At 52.2% G+C, this 25,885-nt stretch overlaps 2 protein-coding genes across 3 annotated transcripts in view; one reads left to right on the top strand and one right to left on the bottom strand.

Annotated features, from left to right (window-relative positions):
• LOC140627986 (pseudouridine-5'-phosphatase) overlaps positions 1-25,885 on the bottom strand; it is a 134,196-nt gene that overhangs the window by 89,957 nt on the left and 18,354 nt on the right. For both annotated transcript variants that reach the window (XM_072816682.1, XM_072816683.1), the window contains exon 2: positions 6,144-6,362. In XM_072816682.1, the coding sequence (XP_072672783.1) occupies positions 6,144-6,362 (219 nt within the window). The remainder of the gene's footprint in view (positions 1-6,143; positions 6,363-25,885) is intronic.
• LOC140627849 (uncharacterized) lies at positions 801-9,816 on the top strand. Its single transcript, XM_072816408.1, has 3 exons — positions 801-1,172; positions 5,803-9,301; positions 9,430-9,816. Exons 2-3 carry the CDS (start codon positions 8,126-8,128, stop codon positions 9,814-9,816), a joined length of 1,563 nt encoding a protein of 520 aa, XP_072672509.1. The 5' UTR covers positions 801-1,172; positions 5,803-8,125.

Genomic DNA, 25,885 nt, shown 5'->3' with positions numbered 1-25,885 from the left:
CAGCTGACGTCAGAGGGATTCTGGTCAGGTCTGCCTCTGTGTTGAGCCCCATGGGACAGTCCTATCCTGCAGGCAGTAAAGGACACAGCCCTAAATCACACCTGCAGCCTACTGCCCCCCCGTGATGGGCCCAGGGAGGGACATACCCCTGCATCATAACAGGGGTAGCTGCTGCCCCTGGTGATGGGCCCAGGGAAGGTCACACCCTACCTCATAACTGGGGGAGCTGCTGCCCCTGGTGATGGGCCCAGGGAAGGTCACACCCTACATCATAACTGGGGGAGCTGCTGCCCTTGGTGATGGGCCCAGGGAAGGTCACACCCTACATCATAACAGGGGTAGTTGCTGCCCCTGGTGATGGGCCCAGGGAAGGCCACACCCTACATCATAACTGGGGGAGCTGCTGCCCCTGGTGATGGGCCCAGGGAAGGTCACACCCTACATCATAACTGGGGGAGCTGCTGCCCCTGGTGATGGGCCCAGGGAAGGCCACACCCTACATCATAACTGGGGGAGCTGCTGCCCCTGGTGATGGGCCCAGGGAAGGTCACACCCTACATCATAACTGGGGGAGCTGCTGCCCCTGGTGATGGGCCCCGGGAGGGACACACTCTACATCATATCTGGGGGTGGGGGTTGCTGCCCCTGGTGGTGGTCACAGGGAAGGACACCCCTTACATCATATTTGGAATGCTGATCCTGGTCATGGATCCTTACATCATAATTGTGGCTGTTACCCGTGATGGGCCCAAGGAAGGACATACTCTTAACATCTACCTGGTGGCTGCAGCCCCCTGGCATCCTGCCATCCCTTCTCCTATTTTACTTGTTAAATACCTACGTGCGCCGCAGGTTTCACCTTGAAAGTATGAGAAAATGAATGCTAGTGAATTAATAATACAGCCTCTCGACAGGCAGCCTTCTTGTCTAATAAGCTCAAGGTGACTTCCACAACCAAAAATTCCTACCAGAAAGTACCTTCAGAAAGAGAAGAGATAAAAGTTGCCACGGGTTATGCGATCATCCTCAGCTTCATAATGGGAACAAAGCACGAGGTGAAGAGAATCAACACCCACATCTAGAAAGAGGACGGCGGCCAGTTTTTCTGAACACTGTCCCTCCACCCAGTATCCAGGAGATCACCTTCTCAGGGGATTTCAGGTTTGGCTCAGGTACGGAGATGAAGGGTGGGTGGAAGGAATGGAAGGAAGACAGGGTTTGTGAAGCCTGTCCTTTAGGGTAGAAACGTTGCCCTACTTTATGTAAGATTCATAGAATCAAATAAGATATTTTGTGTATACTTATTTTAACTCTCACCAGCCTCACCGATGACAATACACAAGACGTCCAAAAAAAAAGTCATCTAGGTTAAGTTCTGTAGGACTACGCTATCTTTGGAACTACCTCCTGCCTTACTTTTAAATTAGAAACTTCTGAATTAAGTGATCTGTAATCATCTATGATGAGTATCTTACATAAGTGATGTGTGGTCACTGCCAAAGCTAAATGAGAACACTGCATCAATTGGTTTCACCAAGTAGAGTTCATGGTGTAGACTTCGTAGTATTCCAGCCAAACTACCACACTAGCTTGAGAAAACATCACATTTCTGGGCATTGTAGTAGAACATATATCAAGTGTTTCTTAGAGTACAGAACAAAAATACAAGAAGGAACAGCACTTGAAAGGTTTGAGAGGATAATGTAGGGAAAATACATTTGCATACCTAATACATTATGGGTACTTATTAGCATGTTGAACAATGAAAGATAATCCAGGTTAAATGTTAACAGGATGGACAAATACTTAGCTAGATTAAGAGAAAAACAAGAGAAGTTCAAATAACTAAAATCAGAAATGAAGAAGGGTGACATTAAAACCAATGCCACAGAAATTAGGGGGAAAAAAAAAAGATTTAGGAGAATAATGCTAAAGAGTGTATGCCAACAAACTGGATAACCAGGAAAGGGATATATTGTTAGAAATAAATACCCTTGGGGCATCTGGGTGGCTCAGTGGTTGAGAATCTACCTTTGGCTCAGGTTGTGATTCTGGGGTCCTGGGATCAAGTCTCACATCGGGCTCCCCATGCGGAGCCTGCTTCTCCCTCTGCATAGGTCTCTGCCTCTCTCTGTGTGTCTCTCATGAATAAATAAATAAAATCTTAAAAAAGAAAAAAAAGAAATATATATTTTGTGTCAAGATCAAATCAAGAAACAGAAAGTCTGATCAGATATAAAATACTAAGGATATTTGTTCAGGGATGAGAAACCTCCCAACAAAGGAAAACCCATCTGTGATGAAGCCTACCAAACAAAGAGGATTAAATGAATATTCCTCAAACCCCTACAGAAATCTGAAGAGAAAGGTGTATGTGTGCTCATTCTATGAGACCAACATTACCCTCATATGAAAACCAGGCAAAAACACTACAAGAAAACTACATATTGATATCTATAATGGGTATGGAGGCAAAAATACTAAAAAAAATACTAGCAAACTGATTTTGACAACGCATTAAAAGCAATATATGCCATCACCAGGTGGAAGTTATTGCTGGAAGGCACAGATGGTTCACAACATACAAAAAAAAAAAAAATCACTGTGATACACCATATCAACAAAGTGAATGACAAAAACTATATAATTCTATCCATTGATGTGGCAAGAGCATTTGACAAAACTCAACACCTTTTCATGATACCAACACTGAAACTGAGAAAAAGAAAAGTAGGTTGACTAAAACTGCCTCAACATAACAAAGACCGTACGTGAAAAGCCCACAGCTAACATCATACTTCACAGAAGGTGAAAACTCTTCCTCTGAGATCAGGAATAAGATAACAGTCCTACACATAGTGCCAGAAGACCTAGCCAGAGCAATGAAGCAGGAAAACGAAGACATATCCAAACTGTAAAGGCAGAAAGTAAGTATCCCCATTTGCAGAAGACGTGACCTTATAAGTAAAAAATCCTACAGGTTTCAAACACATAAAAACTGTTAGACCTGGTAAAGAAATCCAGCAACACTGGAGGACACAAAAATCAACATGCAAAGTCACATTTCTAGATACAATGAACAATCTGAAAAGAAAGTTAAAATTATGCCATTTATAACACATCAAAAAGGAATATACTCCTAAGATGGTGAAAGACTTGTACACTGAAGCGACAAGTCATTGCTGAAAACATTAAAAAAGAAGATATAAATAAATGGAAAAACATCCCATGTTCATAAACTGGAAAATCTGGTATTAAAATGTCCATACTACCCAAAACAATATGCACATTCAAAGTGATCCCTACCAAGATCCCAAGCATATTAAACACAGAAAACATCCTAAAGTTTAAACAGACACTCAAGGGACTCTCAATTGCCATAAAAATATTGAAAAGAGATAATAAAAGTTGGAGGTCTTGAACTTCTTGATTGAAAACACATTATAAAGCTATAGTTATCAAAGCAGTGCGGTACAGGCAGGAAGACCAACAGAACAGAACAGAAAGCACAGAAATAGACTCTTGCATATATGCAAGAATAATCTTTGAATCTTTGAATAATCTTTTTTTTTTTTTTTAAGATTTTATTTCTTCATGAGAGACACAGAGAGGTAGTGACACAGGAAGAGGGAGAAATAGGTTCCATGCAGGGAGCCCGATGTGGGACTCGATCCCAGGACCCCGGGAACGCGCCATGGGCCGAAGGCAGGCCTCAACTGCTGAGCCACCTGGGCGTCCCGTGGTTTGAATAATCTTCAACAATATGCCAAGACCACTCGAGAGCATAAGGCCCGTCTCTCCGACAAATTCCCACGAAATTGGGGATACTTAGGATATCCACAGGCAAACGACGAGGTTTGACATACAAGGATTAATTCGAAATTAATCAAAGACCTAAAGCTGTAACATTCCTGGAATAAAACATAGGAGGAAAGCTTTAGGAAATTGGATTTTATACTGATGTCTTGGGTAGAACAGCAAACACTCAGACAACGAGAGCAAACTGGGAGCCAAATGGGACTGCATGAAACTTAAAAAATCTTGCACATCAAAGCACGCAGGAGGATGAAAAGGTAACCTATTGAAATAGGAAGAAAAAAATATTTATTTGCACACTGATAAGTGTCTGATAAGGGGTTTATCCAGGAAATATAAAGAACTCCCACCAAATAACAACAAAAAAGTAACCCTATTTTTAAAAATGGGCAAAAGACTTAAGACAGCTCTCCAAAGAAAACACAGAAATAGTTAAAAGCATATAAACTAAGGTTCTCCATGATTCATCATTAGAGAAATGCAAATCTGAACTACAATGAGTTTTTACTTTGTACATCTGAGAATGCCTACTAACAAGAACAACCAAAAACCACAGAAAATAAGTAAGTGTTGGTGAAAATGTGGAGAAACGGGAACACTCGTGGACAGTTAGAAAATAATAGGGTGCAGTCACTCTAGAACACAGTAGGCTGGCTCCTCAAGAGATAGCAAACGGAACCACCATACGCTCCATGAGCCCGCTTCCAGGTACACGAGCCAGAAACTGAAAGCACGGTCGCAGAAACGTCTCCGTATTCCTACGTCCATAGCAGCATCCTTCATAATAGCCAGGAAGAGAAAGGACTCCAACGAGTATCAAGAGACGAATGGACACACACAACGTGATGTAGCTGTACCGGGGTGGGGAAAACGGAAGACAATCCTATATCATGCGACAACATGAATGAACCTTGAGGACGTGATGCTAAGTTCAAACAGCCAATCCGGAAAGGACAAATCCTGTATGAGCCCCCCCCCCCCCCCCCAAAACGAGGTACGTACAATAGTCCAGTTCACACACACAGAATGCAGAATGATGGTGTCAGGGGCTGGAAGGAGGGCCGAATGGGGAGTGAGGGGTGGATGGGTCAGAGTGTCTGTTTTCTAAGATGAAGAAGTCCTAGAGACGGGTGCTGGGGGCCGTGACCCGACAGCGTGACGCTACGCAACACCACCAAACTAGACACCTAGAGATGGATGAGACGGTTAGTTTTACCAGGTCTGGTTTCTACCATGATTTGAAAACTGAGCTGTATGGACGTGTTTCCATCATTAAAGGCTGTCGCGATAGCTCCGTGTGCAAAGGGTCCAGGATGGCAGCGGACACGGAGCTCGTGCCCACGCCCGACATTCAGATTTGTGTGTCATCCAAGCACAGCGCACGTATGTGGTTTCTATGTGACACAGGCAGTGGTACTAGCAGGTCGTTTACAGGAAATTCTCTATTCCCAGGGAATATTCAATCTGCACTTTTGGATGCATGCGTAAATATTTTTTAAACACACATGTTTCAAAACTATGAGTCACAGGAATACAATTGTAAATACAAAATTATGGCCGTAACTGCACATTTGTTTTTCCCCTGTCCTTGCACCATTAATTCCAAAGACAGAGTATTCACCTTTCTCCCTGGAAGACTCTTAAAATAGCACTCCATTTTTTGGCATCTTTCAGCCCTGTAATCTAGAACATTCTCGACCTTCTGACTTTTAGCAAGAAACAGCAGACAACTGAGTTCTGATCGATCTTCACTTAACAAGCCCCAAGGGACAGAAGTCATCTTTGCTTTCAAAGGAAAACAAGTGAAGAAAGGGGTGAAGGGCATGTAAACACACGTGTTGAAAATGAATTATGCTCTTAACTTAAAAAAAAAAAAGAAAAAATAATAAAAAGAAGGTTGTTTGGGAAGATTTAGCGGCTTGCTTATCATCAATTTGCTCACGTTTAAATATTCGCTAAAATAATCTCGTGTCTCATTTTGAACAGGAAAAGGCAAAGCCACCTATCGGACCTTGATGCGATTCCGTCGTGAGTGTGGCACTGGTACAACACCGGAACGAGCACAGTTCGCATGTTTTTGGACCTTGGGACTCAGTGGTTCCTTCCTTGGAAGGAAGCCCTTGGAAAGACCAGATGGAATCACAGCATAGGATTAAGCAAACTCTCTCTGGAGTACCTGTGAGCCTCAAACAAGACGAGGTTTTCCTGAGAAGCTATCAAGACAAAGGAAGACACAAAAGCAAGCCCGGCACGGGCCGGTAACCGGGGTTTACAACAATACCGCAAAGGCACGCGGATATGATCCCGTCACACGGAGGGGCACGTACCTGGCATCAGAGCAGCCGTGGGGAATAATTCTTTCAACTTCATCTGGCTTTCGTCCACCAGCTCCTCTTTGGACATGGGGAGCTGCAGGACGTCTATTACGATCTGGGCCGCCTCCGTTGCCTTTTTCCCCATAACAAGGGACTTGACATCCCAGCTGTATTTCTTTCCGTAGCGATCGCATATTTCCTGAAACACCACTGAATAGAGCCGTTCCGTATCTGCAGAAACAAAGAGGGGGCGACGTTTAGGGGTGTGTGCTATGCCCCGGGTCTCTACTAGGTACATACGTGTGTGTGATGCAGGACATCTGCGCGGACATCTATGCAAATACCGGAAATGTCGCAGGTCATTGGGACAATGCTGTGCTGCAGTTGTGTTTGCAGCTGTGATCTGGAAAGTGAAGAACTGGGAAAGAAACGAAGCCCATTTTATTGTTGATAATTCTTTGATACAGACAAGTGCATGTATGAGCCCAAATGTGCACTTGGGGCGGCGGAAGCTGTGACACCATCACCGGGTATTCAAGCTGCCGGGAGCCAGCTGCACACAAGGGTCAGTGTGGGTGACCCCTCCTGGCAGGGACACTTCCATCGCCCCGTGACAGTCCGCACAGAAGCGTCTGGCCACGGGTGCCGCTGCAAAGCTCCCACGTGAGAACGCACCGGTTCTGGACAGGCTCGTGTTCTGCTGCGCTCACACTCAGAGCACCTCTCACACCAGCTGTGTGTGCCGGACGGGGGCTTCCCCACACCCAGTAAGTCTGTGATGCCAGCGGGTGTCAACAATTCCACACAGTTGTCACACCGTACACAGGGTCAGGTCCCATGGGCAAAGGGCTCTGTCCCAAACCATAAGGAGACATCGGCTCACCCGTGAGATGAGCTGTCATCCCAAAGACAAGTACAACGAGTGGGCTGAGGATGTTGGAAGAAAGGAACCCTCGTGCACCGTTGGTGGAGATGCAAACTGGTGCAGGCTCTCTGGAAAACAGCATGGAGGGTCCTCAAAGAGTTAGGAAGAGAGTTACTACACAGGCCAGCAATGACACTACTGAGCGTTTGCCCGAGGAAAACAAAAGGCTAATTCAAAACCACCTCTGCACCCCCACGTTCACCCCAGCTTTATTTTCAATACCCAAGATAGGGAAGCAACGTAAGCGTCCATCAACAGATGCGTGCATACAGACATGCTATACACAACACAATACTGCTTTGGCCATAAAACAAATGAAATCTTGCCACTGGTGACAATACAGAGTGACCTACATGGTGTCATGCAAAGTCACAGGACACAGAATCGACAGATTCCTTTACATGTGAAATTTCAAAGACAGAACAAAGAAAGTAAACAGTCTAACACAGAAAACAACGTGGTGGCCGCCAGAGGGGCGGCGGGGTGAGAGGATGGGTGACACAGATGAAGGGGACTCAGAAGTACAAGCTCCACTTATGAAATGAGTCTCGGGATAGAGAAGACCGCACGGGTAACAGAGTGAGTACGGCTGCGATAACTGTGCAGGGTCACCCAGGCCACCTGGCTGGGCCCTCCGTGGTGCACCTACACTAACTGGTCAGGCCCTGTACGTGGACACACACCAACTGGATGAGCCCCCATGGTGGATCAACACCAACTGACAGACCCTGCGTGGTAGAACCATGCTACTGGACAGACACTGCATGGTGGACATAGGTCAATCGGACGGGCCCCGCGTGGGGCCCCATGCCTACTGGACGGGCTCCGTGTGGTGGCCCCGTGCCAACTGGATGGGCCCCGCGTGGTAGACCTGTGCCAACCAGACGGGACAAACGTGGAGGACCCGTGCCAACCGGATGGGACCCGTGTGGTGACCCGTGCCAATCGGACGGGACCCGCGTGGTGGAACCGTGCCAACCGGACAGGACCCGCGTGGTGGACCCGTGCCAACCAGACGGGACCCACGTGGTGGACCCGTGCCAACTGGACGGGCTCGTGAGGTAGACCCATGCCAACTGGATGGGACCCACGTGGTGGACCCTGCCAACTGGATGGGCTCGCGAGGTGGACCCGTGCCAACCGGACGGGACCCCGCGTGGTGTACTCATGCCAACCGGACGGGACCCACGTGGTGGACCCATGCCAACTGGACGGGACCCACGTGGTGGACCCATGCCAACCGGACGGGACCCGCGAGATGGACCCATGCCAACTGGACGGGACCCACATGGTGGACCCATGCCAACCGGACGGGACCCACGTGGTGGACCCATGCCAACTGGACGGGACCCACATGGTGGACCCATGCCAACCGGACGGGACCCACGTGGTGGACCCATGCCAACTGGACGGGACCCGCGAGGTGGACCCATGCCAACTGGACGGGACCCACATGGTGGACCCATGCCAACCGGACGGGACCCACGTGGTGGACCCATGCCAACCGGACGGGACCCACGTGGTGGACCCATGTCAACTGGAGGGTTCGCGAGGTGGACCCATGCCAACTGGATGGGACCCACGTGGTGGACCCTGCCAACTGGATGGGCTTGCGAGGTGGACCCGTGCCAACCGGACGGGACCCCGCGTGGTGTACTCATGCCAACCGGACGGGACCCACGTGGTGGACCCATGCCAACTGGACGGGACCCACGTGGTGGACCCATGCCAACCGGACGGGACCCACGTGGTGGACCCATGCCAACTGGACGGGACCCGCGAGGTGGACCCATGCCAACTGGACGGGACCCACATGGTGGACCCATGCCAACCGGACGGGACCCACGTGGTGGACCCATGCCAACCGGACGGGACCCGCGAGGTGGACCCATGCCAACTGGACGGGACCCGCGAGGTGGACCCATGCCAACTGGACGGGACCCACGTGGTGGACCCATGCCAACTGGACGGGACCCACGTGGTGGACCCATGCCAACCGGACGGGACCCATGTGGTGGACCCATGCCAACTGGACGGGACCCGCGAGGTGGACCCATGCCAACTGGACGGGACCCGCGAGATGGACCCATGCCAACTGGACGGGACCCACGTGGTGGACCCATGCCAACCGGACGGGACCCATGTGGTGGACCCATGCCAACTGGACGGGACCCGCGAGGTGGACCCGTGCCAACTGGACGGGACCCGCGTGGTGGACCCATGCCAACTGGATGGGACCCACATGGTGGACCCATGCCAACCGGACGGGACCCACGTGGTGGACCCATGCCAACTGGAGGGTTCGCGAGGTGGACCCATGCCAACTGGATGGGACCCACGTGGTGGACCCTGCCAACTGGACGGGTTTGCGAGGTGGACCCATGCCAACTGGACGGGACCCACGTGCTGGAAATATGCCAACTGGACGGGCTCGCGAGGTGGACCCATGCCACCTGGACGGGCTCGGGAGGTGGACCCATGCAACCGGACGGGACCCACGTGGTGGACCCATGCAACTGGACGGGACCGCGTAGTGGACCCATGCCAATTGGATGGGCTCGTGAAGTGGACCCATGCCAACTGGACGGGACCCGTGAGGTGGATCCATGCCAACTGGACGGGACCCGCAAGGTGGAAATATGTCAACTGGACGGGACCCACGTGGTGGACCCATGCCAACTGGACGGGCTCGCGAGGTGGACCCATGCCAACTGGACGGGACCCACGTGGTGGAAATATGCCAACTGTACGGGCTCGTGAGGTGGACCCATGCCAACTGGACAGGACCCGCGTGGTGGACCCATGCCAACTGGACGGGACCCGCGTGGTGGACCCATGCCAACTGGACGGGCTCGCGAGGTGGACCCGTGCCAACTGGACGGGACCCACGTGGTGTACTCATGCCAACCGGACGGGACCCACGTGGTGGACCCATGCCAACTGGACGGGACCCACATGGTGGACCCATGCCAACCGGACGGGACCCACGTGGTGGACCCATGCCAACTGGACGGGACCCGCGAGGTGGACCCATGCCAACTGGACGGGACCCACATGGTGGACCCATGCCAACCGGACGGGACCCACGTGGTGGACCCATGCCAACTGGACGGGACCCGCGAGGTGGACCCATGCCAACTGGACGGGACCCACATGGTGGACCCATGCCAACCGGACGGGACCCACGTGGTGGACCCATGCCAACCGGACGGGACCCACGTGGTGGACCCATGCCAACTGGACGGGACCCGCGAGGTGGACCCGTGCCAACTGGACGGGACCCGCGTGGTGGACCCGTGCCAACTGGATGGGACCCACGTGGTGGACCCATGCCAACCGGACGGGACCCACGTGGTGGACCCATGCCAACTGGAGGGCTCGCGAGGTGGACCCATGCCAACTGGATGGGACCCACGTGGTGGACCCTGCCAACTGGACGGGTTTGCGAGGTGGACCCATGCCAACTGGACGGGACCCACGTGCTGGAAATATGCCAACTGGACGGGCTCGCGAGGTGGACCCATGCCACCTGGACGGGCTCGGGAGGTGGACCCATGCAACCGGACGGGACCCACGTGGTGGACCCATGCAACTGGACGGGACCGCGTAGTGGACCCATGCCAATTGGATGGGCTCGTAGGTGGACCCATGCCAACTGGACAGGACCCGCGTGGTGGACCCGTGCCAACTGGACGGGACCCACGTGGTGGACCCATGCCAACTGGACGGGACCCACGTGGTGGAAATATGCCAACTGGACGGGCTCGCGAGGTGGACCCATGCCAACTGGACGGGACCCGCGTGGTGGACCCATGCCAACTGGACGGACCCACGTGGTGGAAATATGCCAACTGGACGGGCTCGCGAGGTGGACCCGTGTCAACTGGACGGGACCCGCGTGGTGGACCCATGCCAACTGGACGGGACCCGTGAGGTGGATCCATGCCAACTGGACGGGACCCGCGAAGTGGAAATATGCCAACTGGGTGGACCCGCGTGGTGGACCCATGCCAACTGGACGGGACCCGCGTGGTGGACCCATGCCAACTGGACGGGCTCGCGAGGTGGACCCGTGCCAACTGGACGGGACCCACGTGGTGGATCCGTGCCAACTGGACGGGACCCGCGTGGTGGACCCGTGCCATCTGGACGGGACCCACGTGGTGGACCCATGCCAACTGGACGGGACCCGTGAGGTGGACCCGTGCCAACTGGACGGGACCCGCGTGGTGGATCTGTGCCAACTGGACGGGACCTGCGTGGTGGACCCATGCCAACTGGATGGGACCCACGTGGTGGACCCATGCCATCTGGACGGGACCTGCATGGTGGACCCATGCCAACTGGACAGGATCCGCGTGGTGGACCCATGCCAACTGTACCCAAGCCGCCAGAGGGGCGGCGGGGTGAGAGGATGGGTGAGACAGATGAAGGGGACTCAGAAGTACAAGCTCCACTTATGAAATGAGTCTCGGGATAGAGAGGACAGCACGGGTAACAGAGTGAGTACGGCTGCGATAACTGTGCAGGGTCACCCAGGCCACCTGGCTGGGTCCTGTGAGGTGCATCTATGCTAACTGGTCAAGCCCTGTAGGTGGACACACACCAACTGGATGAGCCCCCATGGTGGACCAACGCCAACTGGACGGGACCCGCGAGGTGGACCTATGCCAACTGGATGTATTGTAGGGTCATTTAAATGGATAAAAATGTAAAAATCACTATGACATACACCTGAAAGATCAGTTCACTGAAAATGCAAACGTGGTGACACATGCTGGTGAGACCTGATGCACGTCTCCAAAGGCAAGCGTTTCCAGATCTGGGAAGCCACAGGGGGCTGAGTGCAGGTGCCCGAAGGAAGGCAGAAGGGCCGTGTCCGGAGGCGTACTCAGGGCCCCCGCCTCACTCTTGGTGGTGGCACCCACACGGGCACTCGGCGAAGCCAGGAGGTGACGGACGGGGGCTGCGCACACACGGCTGGCAAGACACACACCTCTCCCGTTCCGGCTGGTTTAGGAGGTAGACCAGCCCCTCTAATCTCAGCAGTAAGGGCCTCATGCAGTGCGTGAAGCCACAGAGACGCTGCACAGTCTAAACCGAACGTGTACAGTTGGGCCCGATAACAAGACCGCTTCCTGTGCGTGTGGCAACATCGCCGAGTCTGCAGACGGCAGGAGGCACGGCGCTGTCGCTCGGGAGCGTGGCTGTTCTGGTGTCACCTGTGTGTGCATCTGTCCCACGGCAGGTAAAGGGACACCTGGGCCGTACAGCACACCCGCCACCTCTGTGCCAAGCCCAAGACCCGAGGGCAAAGGGCAGCGAGTTCCCTTGCAAGCGAAGGCCTCCTATGGGTGGCACTACAGCCCACGCCCGAAGGGCTCTGCAGGCGGTGCCTCCTGTTCCAGTCTGCGCCACAGCTCCCCTGGCTTTGCTCCCGGGCTTGCTCATGGATTACCAACAGTTCTCTGGCCAGGGGCTCCGCGGATGGCACCACTCACGCATCCCTCTCCTGGGGCTCCCTGCACCTGCTGGGGGATGCCTGGTTCTTCGTGCTCAGACCTGAGCTGGACAGCTGCCCTCACCGCCTCTCCCGTGGACTCTGGGAATCGGCACCGACTGGCCCATGTAGCCCCAGCCCTCCTTTCAGCCATCAGCGTGGGTGACACCTGCTGAGGCACAACTCGCGAGAGCCGAGCATCAGGTGCCATTTCATCTTTGGCACTTGAACGACCTGGGACCTCTGCTTCTCTGGCACAGGCTGGATGTTCCTGCGGCACTGGAAAATGTGCAGAACAAACAGGTCCCCGGCGCCCCACCCCTGCAGGCACTTGAGACGGCTCCCATGTGACCTCTGTGTTAGGGAAATACCTGTTTTGGTTTGGTTTTCTTTTGCTGGCACAAAAGATGGTGAGGCTTTAAGGAAACATTTCCGGGGTCACTCAAGTGTAGAGAAGCCATGGTTTGGATAGCCAGCTGAGTGACTCGGGGTTTTCTAGAACCCACGCTGCACCTGTATATATTGTTCCTGAAGGTGGCAGACAATGGAGGGAGGGCTGGTTCCTCCCCATGAGCAGCAGCAGGAAGGTGCCCTCAAGCCTTCCGTGGCCAAGGGTCTCTGGTAACGAAAGCTCCTTTTATGTGCACCCCTCCACGGGGGTCAGAGCAAGGGCTCTGCGAGATGGGGAAGGACGGACAGGCCATAGTGCACATTTTTACTTTCCTCCCTGGTACTCAGACTAAGCCTCTAGGACTCCAAATGTCCAACAGGAGGAAACGACAGGCACTAAGTGAGAGCAAGAAACTAGTGTCGGGTCTAAAGAGCAAAGTCAAGCGTGGGAGTCAAGCGTGGGAAGCAGCAGAGGCCGGGCGGTCGACGGAGGTGGCATTCGGGGACTCTTGGTAAGCCAACTGGACGACAAGGAAGAAAGGGGCGTGAAAGAAACACTAATCCCAAAGACAGAAACGTAGCGATGGCCTTTAAAACGCTTTAAACAGTGTTTATTTAAAGCCTCGTGTCAAGGCTTTTAATTTAAAAGACACTGAGCTGTGGGATTATGCATCTGCAGGAGACTGTGCAGACCACTTTTCTTCACAATGTAGATAAAATCATCCCAAATCCTCAGTGAATAAGCGAGGATCTAAACAAGTAATTAAAGTCCTCAGATCCAACGATGACTGCGCCAGCTCATGACAGCATGCTTAGAAATTAAAGGGACAGCGTTTTGAAAGGAAGAAGTTCCAAAGATGAGCACAAAAGAACCCCAGCAAGCTATCAGGGGCATGTGGTCCCCCTGTCCACAAGCGAGGCAGCGAGCTCCAAGCTCTGCAACTTGCTTCTGTGTCACTTCACACAAGAACATCACATGTTACAGGCCATATAAGGCACGACGGTCCGTAGGTGTTAGGAAAGCATTCCTCGTGAAGGAGAGCCTCCCTTCTTGCTGGAAGAGGGGAACCCATGCTGCAGTGGGGGAGCCGCTGCAGGTGAGCTGATGGGATGCAGGTGAACTGATGGGATACAGGTGAGCTGATGGGATGCAGGTGAGCTGATGGGATGCAGGTGAGTTGATCGGGTAAGTGGTGACACGGGGGTGTCAGACGGGAGATGAGCCCCCGGTCAAGTGGGTACAGTGGCCACAAGGTGGGTGTCATCATGGGTACCAGGCTGCCCTCCCAGGTGGGGAAATGAGACGCATTTAGGTTTAAGTTCATCGACGTGCTGCAGAAGGGCATCCCTGTACCCGCAGGAAGGCTAGGCACGGCGGCCTCTCAGGCCCGGGTCCTACAATGCTGTTTTCTTGTCATTGAGGATGTAGTGAAATGCTTGCCGAGTCCATCCCTGCTCCCAGAGGACCGTGCCAGTTTGCATTTTACCCCATAAGGAGTAGGGGTGAGGGTGTTTTCCCACATCTCCTGTGCAGGAAGCTGTGCTCCTACAAACAGGCAAACAGGCACCTAATTCCAGAGCAGTTGCTCTGCTTCAGAGCAGACAAGCACGCACGATAAGACCTGCTTTCTCTGCTCATTCCGGTTTCCGCTCCCAAGCCAGACCTGGAATGAGGTATTCGGAGAAAGAATGGGCATCAGGAGTCTGAAAGAAGAGCAGTCAATTCCCAGCTGGGCCACTGTGTAGCTGCCAGTCCTGGGTTGAGATTTCAACGTTCCTGACTTGTGGTTTGTTCCCCGGGCAGCAGTGGCACGTAGGCAGCACTGGCCTGCAGGGCTGGCTGTGACGAGATGCTGGCTGTAGGCGGCCACAGGAGCTCTGAAGGCGGGAACCCGGTTTGCGACCCTGCCCTGCCGCTTGCAAGCCACTGAAATCTGCCAGCAGGTGCTCAGCCCCTGGCGGGGCCTTGGATGACAGATCTGCAGAATGGGGACAGTAGCACGGATACCACACGCCTCCTGGCTGGCGTGTCATGTCGGTGAAGAGGAACAGTCTGTGCTGAGCTGTGAGTGCAGCGCCTGGCCAGGGGCAAGTCCTGCACCATCTTATGGAACCCTCGGCGGAGGGGGAGGAGGGAGGGTGCGAAGACACCTCCCTCGCGCCTGCTCTGTGGAAGGACTCGTAAGTACTAAGCATCCCTGACCTAGGAGACCTCAAGATCTGCCTGTCTCCGTACAGCAGTGCTCCAGTAAGGGCGAGACCCTGTTTAATATGACAAGTCATAGGGCCCTGCCAGACATATTTCACTTAGAAACAAAGACCAAACACCCATCACCTGCTTGGAATGTATTCACAAAAGTACGATACCTGCCAGGCATGTGGAAACAGCTTCACGACACTTGTTAACTCACTGCCCGGCCCCGTACAAGAACATGATCCCTCATTTCCAAATCCTTAATCCATAAACATCTGCAACCTGAAAAGTCTCTGATTCAGTGGCAACATCTGACCTGCACCGGCATGAGGAGGGCTTAATGCGGATTATTTGTTATTCCTTGTGTGAATTTTCATACTCTTGTCTGTAGGAATCCCCGTGGGTTTACACATGGGTGCTGCCCCAGACCCCACCCTACCTACTATATAGGTCCCATGCCACACGTGTTATAAAACATTTTAAGTTTAAATTGATGATGTAAAAATCTCAATACAACTAGCTCCATACGGTTTGGAAGAGAGACTCTGAACCCACCGCAGTGCTTGCTCGCCAGGCAGGCTACAGCTTGTGCACCTTGCACACCACGACAGACCAATTTAATGCTTCCTTCCAGAACTTAACGTCATCTCCAAAAGAGTCGTACTTTTATTATCTGCGATTACAAAAAAAAAAAAAAAGGGGTGGGGTGGGGTGGGGTGATCAAAAGCCAGAGTCTGTGTGACAGGTCAGTTTCTTGAAGACACAAACACATTTTCACATTGGAGAGCTCATCTTGAGTGAAAATCAAATTGTCAGAACCGGGCAGATCAGAAGACGATGCTGGAGCTGTCTGGCAGCTTTCTCTCACAAATACAGCAGTGTTTTGGGGTGGAGTGAGCACTCCGTATTTTAACTGTAAAATAGCTTTAATAATAAATACCCAGCGTTGAATACAGTTTGATAAAACTGGTGGTGTCGTTTTTCTAAGCTGATTTTTTTTTTTTTTTGACAGAGAGCACGGAAGCAGGGAGAGTGGCAGGCAGAGGAAGACGGAGAAGCAGACTCCCCGCCGAGCAGAGAGCCTGACGTGGGGCTCCATCCCAGCCACCCAGGCACCCCAGGTAACATCAGCACACACCCGACTCCCGTGCGGGTTCTTGATAGAACACACATGGCAGGGTCCCACTGCAGTTTCTGACTCTGCAGATCTCGGGTGGGACCAGGAATTTGCATTTCTGATGCTGCTCCTCTGGGGACCACACTTTGAGAATCAGAAACCAGTAGTAGACTGTATTAGGTGAAAGGAATCAACAAAGAAGAAATCAACAAAACTGTTTGGCAGCTACCAGGCACCTACCACATGCTATCAGAACAGCTTAGGGGCGCCTGGGGGGCTCAGTCGGCAAATCATCTGCCTTCAGCTCACGTCACGATCCTAGGGTCCTGGGATCGAGCCTCGCTAGGGCTCCCTGCTCAGGAAGGAGCCTGCTCCCTTTGCAATCTGCCCCCCACTTCCGGCTCATGCTCTCTCTCAAATAAATAAATGAAATCTTAAAAAAGCAAACAAACAACAAAAAAACCCACTTATCTGATGTGCTTACCAAAGCCCTGTGTTTTATAAAATCAGTAATTTGAAAAATGGATCAACTTTCAGAAAACCTTAATCTGAATAATGACATGTATAGATGTATGAATAGAAATTAAGGGGGAAAAAATCACCTATGACATAGATTCCAACGTCGATGTTTCTATTTCCTTTCTTTAACCCCAGATGAGATGCATGTTAATATGTTTTTCGTGGAGGAAACGTTTTTGAAGGTAAGTAATTCTGAATATGCCCCATTGTTTCTGAAGTTAATGGCCGCAGCAAACGACTTCTGTTAACTGGAGTTGTCGGTTAACTGGAGTCAACTGGGTGCCCCGGGGAGGAGATGAGGGGGCCAGGGGACACCCTGCACAGCAGGGTCACACCCGGCAAGGGCACACCTCCTCTGCAAAAACACCTCACACACTACGCTTTGTTTTAAGGAATAAAAACACAGGCGGGTTAATGGAACACGTTAACGGAACCCACGTTAATAAAACACACTGAAAGAATCAGTTAATTGGTTCATTCTTCTCTCAACTGGAAATTAAGAAAATACTTTCTAGCACTGAGACCAGAGAATCAAAGTCGTAGTTGCCATCGGTGGCCTTGTTTCGAGAACGAATACTCCACCCCTCGCATTTGGTATCTGCACACTCCTGTGTGGGGTTTGATTCCCCCTAGTGAAAGCACTTCCGGCCCTATGAAGGACATCACTGAAAAACATGAGTTCTTTTCCAAAAATGGACTATTGGGTCAGTGGCACAGCTATCTGAAACACTGAGCTCTGAATGTCATGGGCCTGGAAACCGGTGATTCACGGGAGACCTCACAGGAGACCGGAGCCGAGCCGTCGGAAAGCGCTAGATCTGATATCTAGGTCGCCTTGGGCTCTTCTTGACTTCTTAAGGCAGCCAAGCTTGCTTAATAATTGCTAGAACCCTAAAGGCAAAAGCTGTTGTGTAAGGTCACTGCAGGCAACAGCCGCTAAACGCTGTTCTTTCCACTCGCTCCCGGCACACAGCAGAGCCCAGATCCCGCTGGCGGAGCTATTATGTGGCTCCGAGTGGCTTCGGGGCATGCTCCTGCTGGGGCAGGTTGGCTCAGAGTGTCCGTGACCAGCCAGGGCCCCAGCAAGTGCCCCACCGGGCGTAGTAGGAAGGTGCTACACGACACCGGGACCCCGACAGAGGGAGGCTGAGCATCCTTGCTCCACCTCTGGACCAGGACCCAGCACGGGGAAGCATGAGCATGCAACCCAGGGGCAGAGGTCTGTATCCTAAGGACACGAGATGCCAACACGTAGAGCCACCTGGTGAGCTGGGAAGGGTGGAAACGGTGCTGGCTTGGCCCCACACATTCCAGTCCCATCAGAGGAAACCGTCAGTGACCAGTGAGAAGCCGAGGAGCGCGGGCCCTGTGTGGATGCTGCCGGCCGGCCACCCAGCAACCCGTAAGCACACCTGTATCACACCCCAGGCAGGCGCTGGGGCCCCAGGCGCTCGCCGCATGGTCCGCCGCCCGGCCCGAACACCTCTTCACACAGGCACACCTGCGTCCTCCGAGCCTTGCTGTGGCTGTGGCCGCTCGGAATGGAGTATCCCCCGGCACCTCCACAGCAAACAACCCTGGGTGAGGACGACAGGGTGCCTAGGAGGAACTGCAACAGTCAGGAAGCCTTACAGAGTCCTGGCACTACGGTGGGCACGGGCATGAACACGGCTGCATTTGGGTTCAACTCTCTGGCCCCAAGCTCCATGCCCGGGACTAACCCAGTCCACATCGTTTCCCTCATCTGATGCGGATCACGAGGATTCTGCTGCCCTCAGGAGGGTGGTTCGTGGGAAACGCTTCAAAGCCGGAGTGAAGCTGTGTGCCAACAAAAACCAGACGTAGTATGTCCCAAGGAAAGGAAGTCCCTGCCCTGCAAAGAGCTTTGTAAAAATCTAGTGCCGTGGAGGGGGGCACTTGACGGGATGAGCACTGGGTGTTATTCTGTATGTTGGTAAATTGAACACCAATAAAAAATAAATTTATTATTAAAAAAAAAAAATCTAGTGCCGTGGAAAGCCACAAACAGAAACCCTGTCCTTTCAGGATTGCTATAAATCTTTATCCAGATCTCCTTCCATTAACAAACAGCAGACGCGATAAACCACAACAAAAAATAAAGCTACCTTTAATTGTACTGTTAGCCCACTTTGCTTAAGTACCGGTGATGCAAAAATATCATCTGCTCACTGCTCTTCAATGCAATACAAATTATTTCATTTATGCCTTGGATACGGGAAACAACCAACCTGTCATGATATAAGCTAGAACCCAAACCAACATAAAATTGATTTCATTCCCCCAAAGTTAAACTTTAGGCCAAGTTTCAGATGACTGCTCTCAGAGACTCTTCTGAAACAGATATTTATGAATTAGAAACGTCTTGTATTACAGAAGTCACACTATGACATGCACCATGGAGCAGAGCTGAGATGAACGATCTTAAGAAGCAGACCCTGGGGTGCCAGGGCAGCTCAGTCAGTTAAGCATCTGCCTTTGGCTTAGGTCATGACTCTAAGGTCCTGAGATCGAGTCCTGTATCGGACTTCCTGCTCAGCAAAGAGTCTGTTTCTCCCTCTCCCTCTACCTGCTGCTCCCCTGCTTGTGCACAATCTCTCTGTCAAATGAATAAAACCTTAAAAAAAAAAAAAAAAAAGCAGACATTGACGATCTTGGGTACACGGCAATGGCACAAGGTACAAATATGGTAGATTCGATCAAATGAACATTGTGTACCTACTGTGTGATAGGCCCTGAGAAAAACCCAATAATTAAAGCTTATACAGGCGTTGCTGGAAGTGACATAAATCTCTGATCAGAATCAAACAGCCCAGGCATGTTTGTTGATAAAAATAAACACAGAAACAGCCAAATACATACAAGAATATGGGACACTTTTGCAAAGACTATGATTGAGAAATTGCCCACATATCAATCTACTTATCAGCATGTACCGAAATGTCACCATCCCCTAACCCCAATGACTGCATGGCAAGAAAGGTCCCTTTGGACAGTCAGGCAGAGAGGGAGGGTGTGTGAGGACATGGACTGCTGGCAGTACGGGTAGGAGAAAAAAGATAATAAGATGGTGAGCACATACGAGGAAAGGAAGGCCAGGCACGTGTTCTCCAGCAAACAGTGCAGGTTCCAGTCCACCACTGGCACTCAGGTGCTTTCTCCCACATGTCCACAGACACCCCACAAGCTCTATACCCATGGCATAAGGATGCTCGCATTGTCTCTGTGGTAGCTACTTAACCTTTACAAACAAAGTTGTATGGAAAAGGTACGCTTCCTTATGTTCAGGGACGTAAACAAACGGAAATGAATAAATGACGAGCATGAAATGATGAGTCACGGGGATATTCGCTTCGAACTGGAAGCTTGCTTGCTCCAGCAGGCTGAGAGAGAAGTATTTAAGCATTTGATATATAGCTTCCCGTGGTGGTAAACTATCAGTTTTCAACTGTAGAGGAGTGATAATAAATGTGGCTGCTCAAAATAAGGACCAGTAATAGCTATTTGAGTCGTCCTTTGTAAAGTCAAGCTTCTCATTAGCAGTTGACGTGATTCGCTGGCATTATCAATCATTTCAGTTAGTACGAATGGGTGTCACTCTAAGGATTGTTTTTTCTGGTAATCCATACTCAATTTTGAAAACTAGGTTGGTTTTTTTTTTAAATTATTTATTTATTTTATTTATTTATTTTTTTATTTAATTATTTATTTTAAAGAAAGTGTGTGAGTGGAGGGAGCGCCAGACAGAGGGAAGCAGGCTCCCATTGAGCACGGAGTCTGACATAGGGCTCAAGTTCACAACCCGGAGATCATGACCTGGCCCAAAACCGAGAGTTGGCTACTTATCCAACTGAGGCACCCCGGTGCCCCCAAAAAGTCATTTAAAAGATGAACTGGTTCAAAAAATGTTGCTAGATCACACCTCTATGTAATGGAAATATACCCATATAAAGGGGGCAAAAAATGGACATTTTGGTGCTTAGGGCCATAGAGCTAAACATAAAATCAAAACTATCAAACTTGGAGAAGCAAACATGGGGCATCTTTGCAATGTTAGGTTCTATGAAGTTTTCATATCAGAACACAAGACGCAAGAGCCATAGGAGAACACACATATAAAGGGGCATCCGTTAAAGTTAAAGGAAACCATCAGTAAGAAAACAAAAGGCAAGTCATAACACAGGAAAAAACACAACACACACGACCTGCATCTAGAATATATAAAGAACCTAACATCACAAGTCAATGATGACACAAAAACCTCCACTATCTACAACCTAATCCCCAGAACCTATAATTATCGTACCTCACAAGGCAAAAGGAACTTTGCAGCGTGCTCCTGTGTCTGGGGATGGGGCGATGGTCCTTGATGATGCAGCAGGCACAAAGTCATCACATGGGTCTTTACGGGGGGGAGGGGGGTCAGAGTTAGAGGAGGGGTGAGCACAGACACACACGCTGGGAGTGAGATGACGGCAAGGCAAGGAAGGTCCTCAGAGGCAAGGAAAGGGATCCCATCCCGCACCAGAGCCTCCAGAAGGAACGCAGCCCTGTCAGCACCTTGATTTTCGCCCACCAAGACGGATGTCGTACTTGTGGCCTCCACAACAGTACGGCAATCAATTCGTGCTATTTTGAGCCACGAGCCATGAGGCCATTTGCGAGAATTTGTGACAGCATCAATAAGAACGTAATACACAACCCAGCACAGAAACCGCTTCGGTAAACAGTCTGGTGGTTTCCTGCAAAGTTAAGTGTAGGCTGACCGTATAAGCAGAAGCAATAAAAACAAAAATACAACCTATCAGTCCACACAAGACATGAATGAGTTTCAAGCCAACTAGGGTCAGTGAAAGAAGTGGGAACCATTCTGTAGTTTGAGAAGCAGACTGCCGCCTACGTTGGGATGGAACGGAAAGAGGGAGGCTCTTTGGAGGGGCACGAGACTTTTGGGAGTTACGGAAACATCCCTTTGAGTGTGGACACGGCGTCACACTACGGGGGATCCACCCGGACATTTTAAACCATCCTCGAAGCCAAGCATGATGACAGTTTCCTGGGACTTGACTTTTCTATGTAAAATGTCATTTCTATGCCGTTGTAGAGGAAATTTGCCGATTCCATCCAAATTGTATAGTGATGTCCTCAAAACAGGGGCATTCTTACACAAAACTGAGCCCTTCTAGGGTTGGAGACGATCTGAAGCGAAAATCCTACAAGACTTTAAAACACTGCCCTTCCCATGGGTCTCTGAGCTGCCTTAAAAGCAGGGCCGTGGGAGGTCAGGACAGATGCATTAAGACAACGGCCACTGAGATCTAGTGTTTGCGGGACAAGGTCAGGAAGGGGGTGCGGAGCACAGCGTGGTGCTATGCTTGCTGTCCCTGGGTCAGCCCAGGGGTATGAGGACGAGAATGTGGACACACAACATGGTTCTCTGCCCACCAAAAACCAAGCTGTCTTTCAGAAATCCTGATGTTTGTAAAAGGACAAAAGACGTAGCAGTGTTGCCTCATACCATCAGCCTAGGAAGAAATAAAGGCTTTTTCAGGGTTTCAGGTGTGAGGGGAGCTTTCCCTAGGGACACCCCAGGTGCTCCTGGACACCTGCCAGCTCAAGGACAGGTGTCCCCAGACAGGCAAAAAGTGGATATTTACTGAGCCCCAGGAAACCGCCAGATTGGGGACAAATATTTTCTAAAACAGGAGGAAATTCAGGGAAATAACTGTGGAATTTGAAAGCGGTAAAAAAGTGCCATCCGAGTTAAACATCTCCCAAACTCAGCCTGGGACTCAGTTTACAAAGCGTTGCCTGCTCTTGATGTTTACTGGTATGTTACTGATACACAGATGCTATTAGGCCAGTTTAAAATCAAGAAAATTTAATGAGCGAATGAATGGATAAAATAAATAAGATGAGATTTTTGAGTCTGGATGGCTTCTTTCAGGTCTGGGGGTCATCTGGGATTGACACACACTGGCATCCCGTGCACAGTCTCTTCCACACGCGGCCCCTGTACAGACCCTGAGTTGTGGGCACCGGGACTCTGGCCGTGCGTGTCCAGGTGTGGAACCCAGACCGCAGCACCCGCACGACCTGGGCACTGGAGGGAAATGCAAATTCTCGGATCCATGCAGCCCCTCCCAACAGGAGGGCCTGGGACGCGGGCTACGTGGGTCGTAACGAGCCCTCAGGACGCATCTGACGCCTGCACAAGTGTGGGAACCACAGAGCTAACGTGTCGTCCATGTTCACAGCCAGGACATGACGGAAAGTAATTGGGAGAAGAGGGGCAACCGGTGCTGGCACTTCTCACGGGGTGACAGGCACTGGAACCTGCACGACCATCCGCCGTATGTGCTAGGGGCACGCCAGAGCCGGCTGCCACATGGGCAGCCACACCATACGGGAGGCAGGGAGAGGGCCCCTTGGTCTCTCTGCTGCTCCCTGGGGCTCCCGGGCGCCACCCACACCTGCGTGTCCTAGGAACGGCACCCGGGTTCTCATGGGCGCTGGCGAGGTGCCTCTGAATTGCGGACACCGTCCCTTTGCAAACCCAGGCTCCAGGTCTCACACGTGCCCTGCTTCATCCACTCTCGTTGCAAAGACGGTTCTAGACGCTGGGAGCAGCAACACCGGGTCGTGGCACTCCCTGAATCTGGACACTTGGGCACGGAGCGCTGCAGGAGCCGAGTGCCACAGGGATGTTATCCTCTGCTTTTCCTACAGGGAACCTGTGCCTGAAAAGGCCCACTGTTATCCTTCACCTGCCCCGTGACAGGCTTACCTGGACAGCTAGGAGAGGAGCCTCAGCCGTCCGGGGGGTGCACTAACCGAGGCAACAGCGTCGAGGCATCCGTTACGGAGAAGCTAAGGTGACGGTCCGTGCCATTTTCATGTCGGTAGAGTCGCGTGAGAAACAGATGACAAAGTGTCAGAGCCTGAAGGCTCTTGCGGTGTTGGAAAGGAGTGAGGTGGGCGTTGGGGGCGCTGTGTGGGGCCTGCCTGGGTGGCAAGGGGAGGTACCACTGCCCGCTAGGGAAGCATTGCTCTGGCATCCAGACACGGGGCAAGCTTGCTCAACGCCAGGGGCATCGTGTCCGCGTGGCCCACATGGGGACGGCTGCACCATCCTCAGGGTGCGAAGCTACCTGTGCCAGAGGTGCAGAAGCTGCAGACATGGGTTCGCACGCCGCCTTGGCCCCTTCGTGGCAGTGTCACACTGTCAGAGGAAAAGCCCGTTGGCAACGGCTTCCTCAACGGGGCAATGGGGAGGAGGCTCCCTGTCCCCTGAGGTGGTCTGAGGACGAACTATACCAGGAAGAAATCGACCAGAGGAGAGCATGTGCTTTCCGTAAGGGGAGGGTGGAAGTCAAGGCGAAGGCGCTTTTCCTAATGGGCTCCCAGGAGGATGCACGTAAGAACATCAGGAGAGCAGCCCGTCACGAAGAGCCAAGGGCAACAGGCAGGGAAGAGGACTGTCGGGGGCACCGTCGCCGGCCTCGTCTCTAGGAGGGCACGCCCCTGCTTCCCGATGTCTTCCACTGAGCTCCGTGGCTGGAGGGCACAGGGCGGCAGAAACCCTGACTGCATGCAACCTGGGGGGTCGTCTGCCCGCCCCCCACCGTCCTGGCTAAAAGCAGGTGCCAGTCCTCTCTGGCCTCTCACTGTGGGGCAGGCGGGCTGGCAGGGGGAACCGAAGAGAAGAGCGAGGCGCCGTGGCTCCCGGGCTGCCGGCCTGCTCCATCCGTGAAGCCGGGAGGCTCGGCGCACAGACAGGACCCACAGACAGGTGTGAGCGGGGAGGCGGGCGTGTGCGAGGCGCCGGGGCGGCTGCAGGTTCCAGGCTGGCAGCAGAAGCACGGCACGCAGGCCACGGGGAGGGCACCGAGTGCGGTGTGCCGTGTCGTGGTTTCCGCGCCACGGCCCGCGGCCACGGGATGGTGCTGAGAGCCCGGGCGTGCAGGCGGAGAATCGAGGGAGCTACACGGCCAGTAAGTCAAGCTGCCCAAAGGAGCCGCACGCGAAGCCAACACGGCGCTTTTACATTCATTCGTACAAAGAGAATGAAGAGGAACGAGCCCGGAAGGCTGGAACTCCGGCATGCACTACACACAGGCGTCCTGTTCTCTGGCTTCTTAAAAGCGGACTTTTAGGGGCTCAGCGGGTTAAGCGTCTGCCTGCAGCTCATGATCCCGGGGCCCCACATTGGGCTCCCTGCTCACCAAGCAGCCTGCCTCTCCCTCTCCGTCTGCCCCATCCCATTTTCATTTTCTCTCTAAAATAACTAAAATGTATACTTTTAAAAATGCGTACTTTTAGCAGATCACATGTGGAATAAAAGGCTTTTCAGACGAGTTTTTTCTTCATGCCACAAATTGATAGACGCTCGCTGTCCTACATTCCCCACGTGCGTTTTTCAAAGCGGAATCTCAGACGGTGCAGACGCTGATTACACCGTGCTCCCCTCTTTCCTGGGACAGCACGCTGATGTGCCCCTGCTTCCAAACGGGGGCTCCACCAGCAAGAGCCCCGGGCTGCAGCCTCTGCCCCCCGCCTGCAGCCATCCTCGACCACGGACGAGGCTCCGCCTGCACCTGGGATGACTTAGGAAGCCTGCCCACGCAGCAGGATCACGTTCTGATCCTGCACTTGCAAACCAACCCCTATTTAGGACGTGTAAGGTAAGAGAGGCATTCTCTCAGCTTGCCATGCATGCCCCCTTACCCTGCAGCCTGCATAAAACCCAACCACTTTCTCCTCCCAGACTTCTCCCCAGCTCAAACTACTGCTAGAGTCCTTACAACGGTGCATATATGTGCCTTCTCCATCAACAGGTTTTGGATTTGAACGGAGCTTACCACACCAAGAAAAGTTCTCACTTGGAGGCGGTGTGTAACCCAACAATCATACATACCATTTTTTGCTTTGGAGAGTATCATCACGCGTGGTTTAGGAATACTTAAATGTGGGCAGCCCGGGTGGCTCAGCGGTTTACTGCCACCTTCAGCCCAGGGTGTGATCCTGGAGACCCGGGATCGACTCCCACATCAGGCTCCCTTCATGGAGCCTGCTTCTCCCTCTGCCTGGG

This window comes from Canis lupus, chromosome X (assembly GCF_048164855.1).
Source record: "Canis lupus baileyi chromosome X, mCanLup2.hap1, whole genome shotgun sequence".
NCBI lineage: Eukaryota > Metazoa > Chordata > Mammalia > Carnivora > Canidae > Canis > Canis lupus.
Note: the sequence above shows the minus strand (reverse complement) of the source record. Positions and strands in the feature narration are given on the sequence as shown.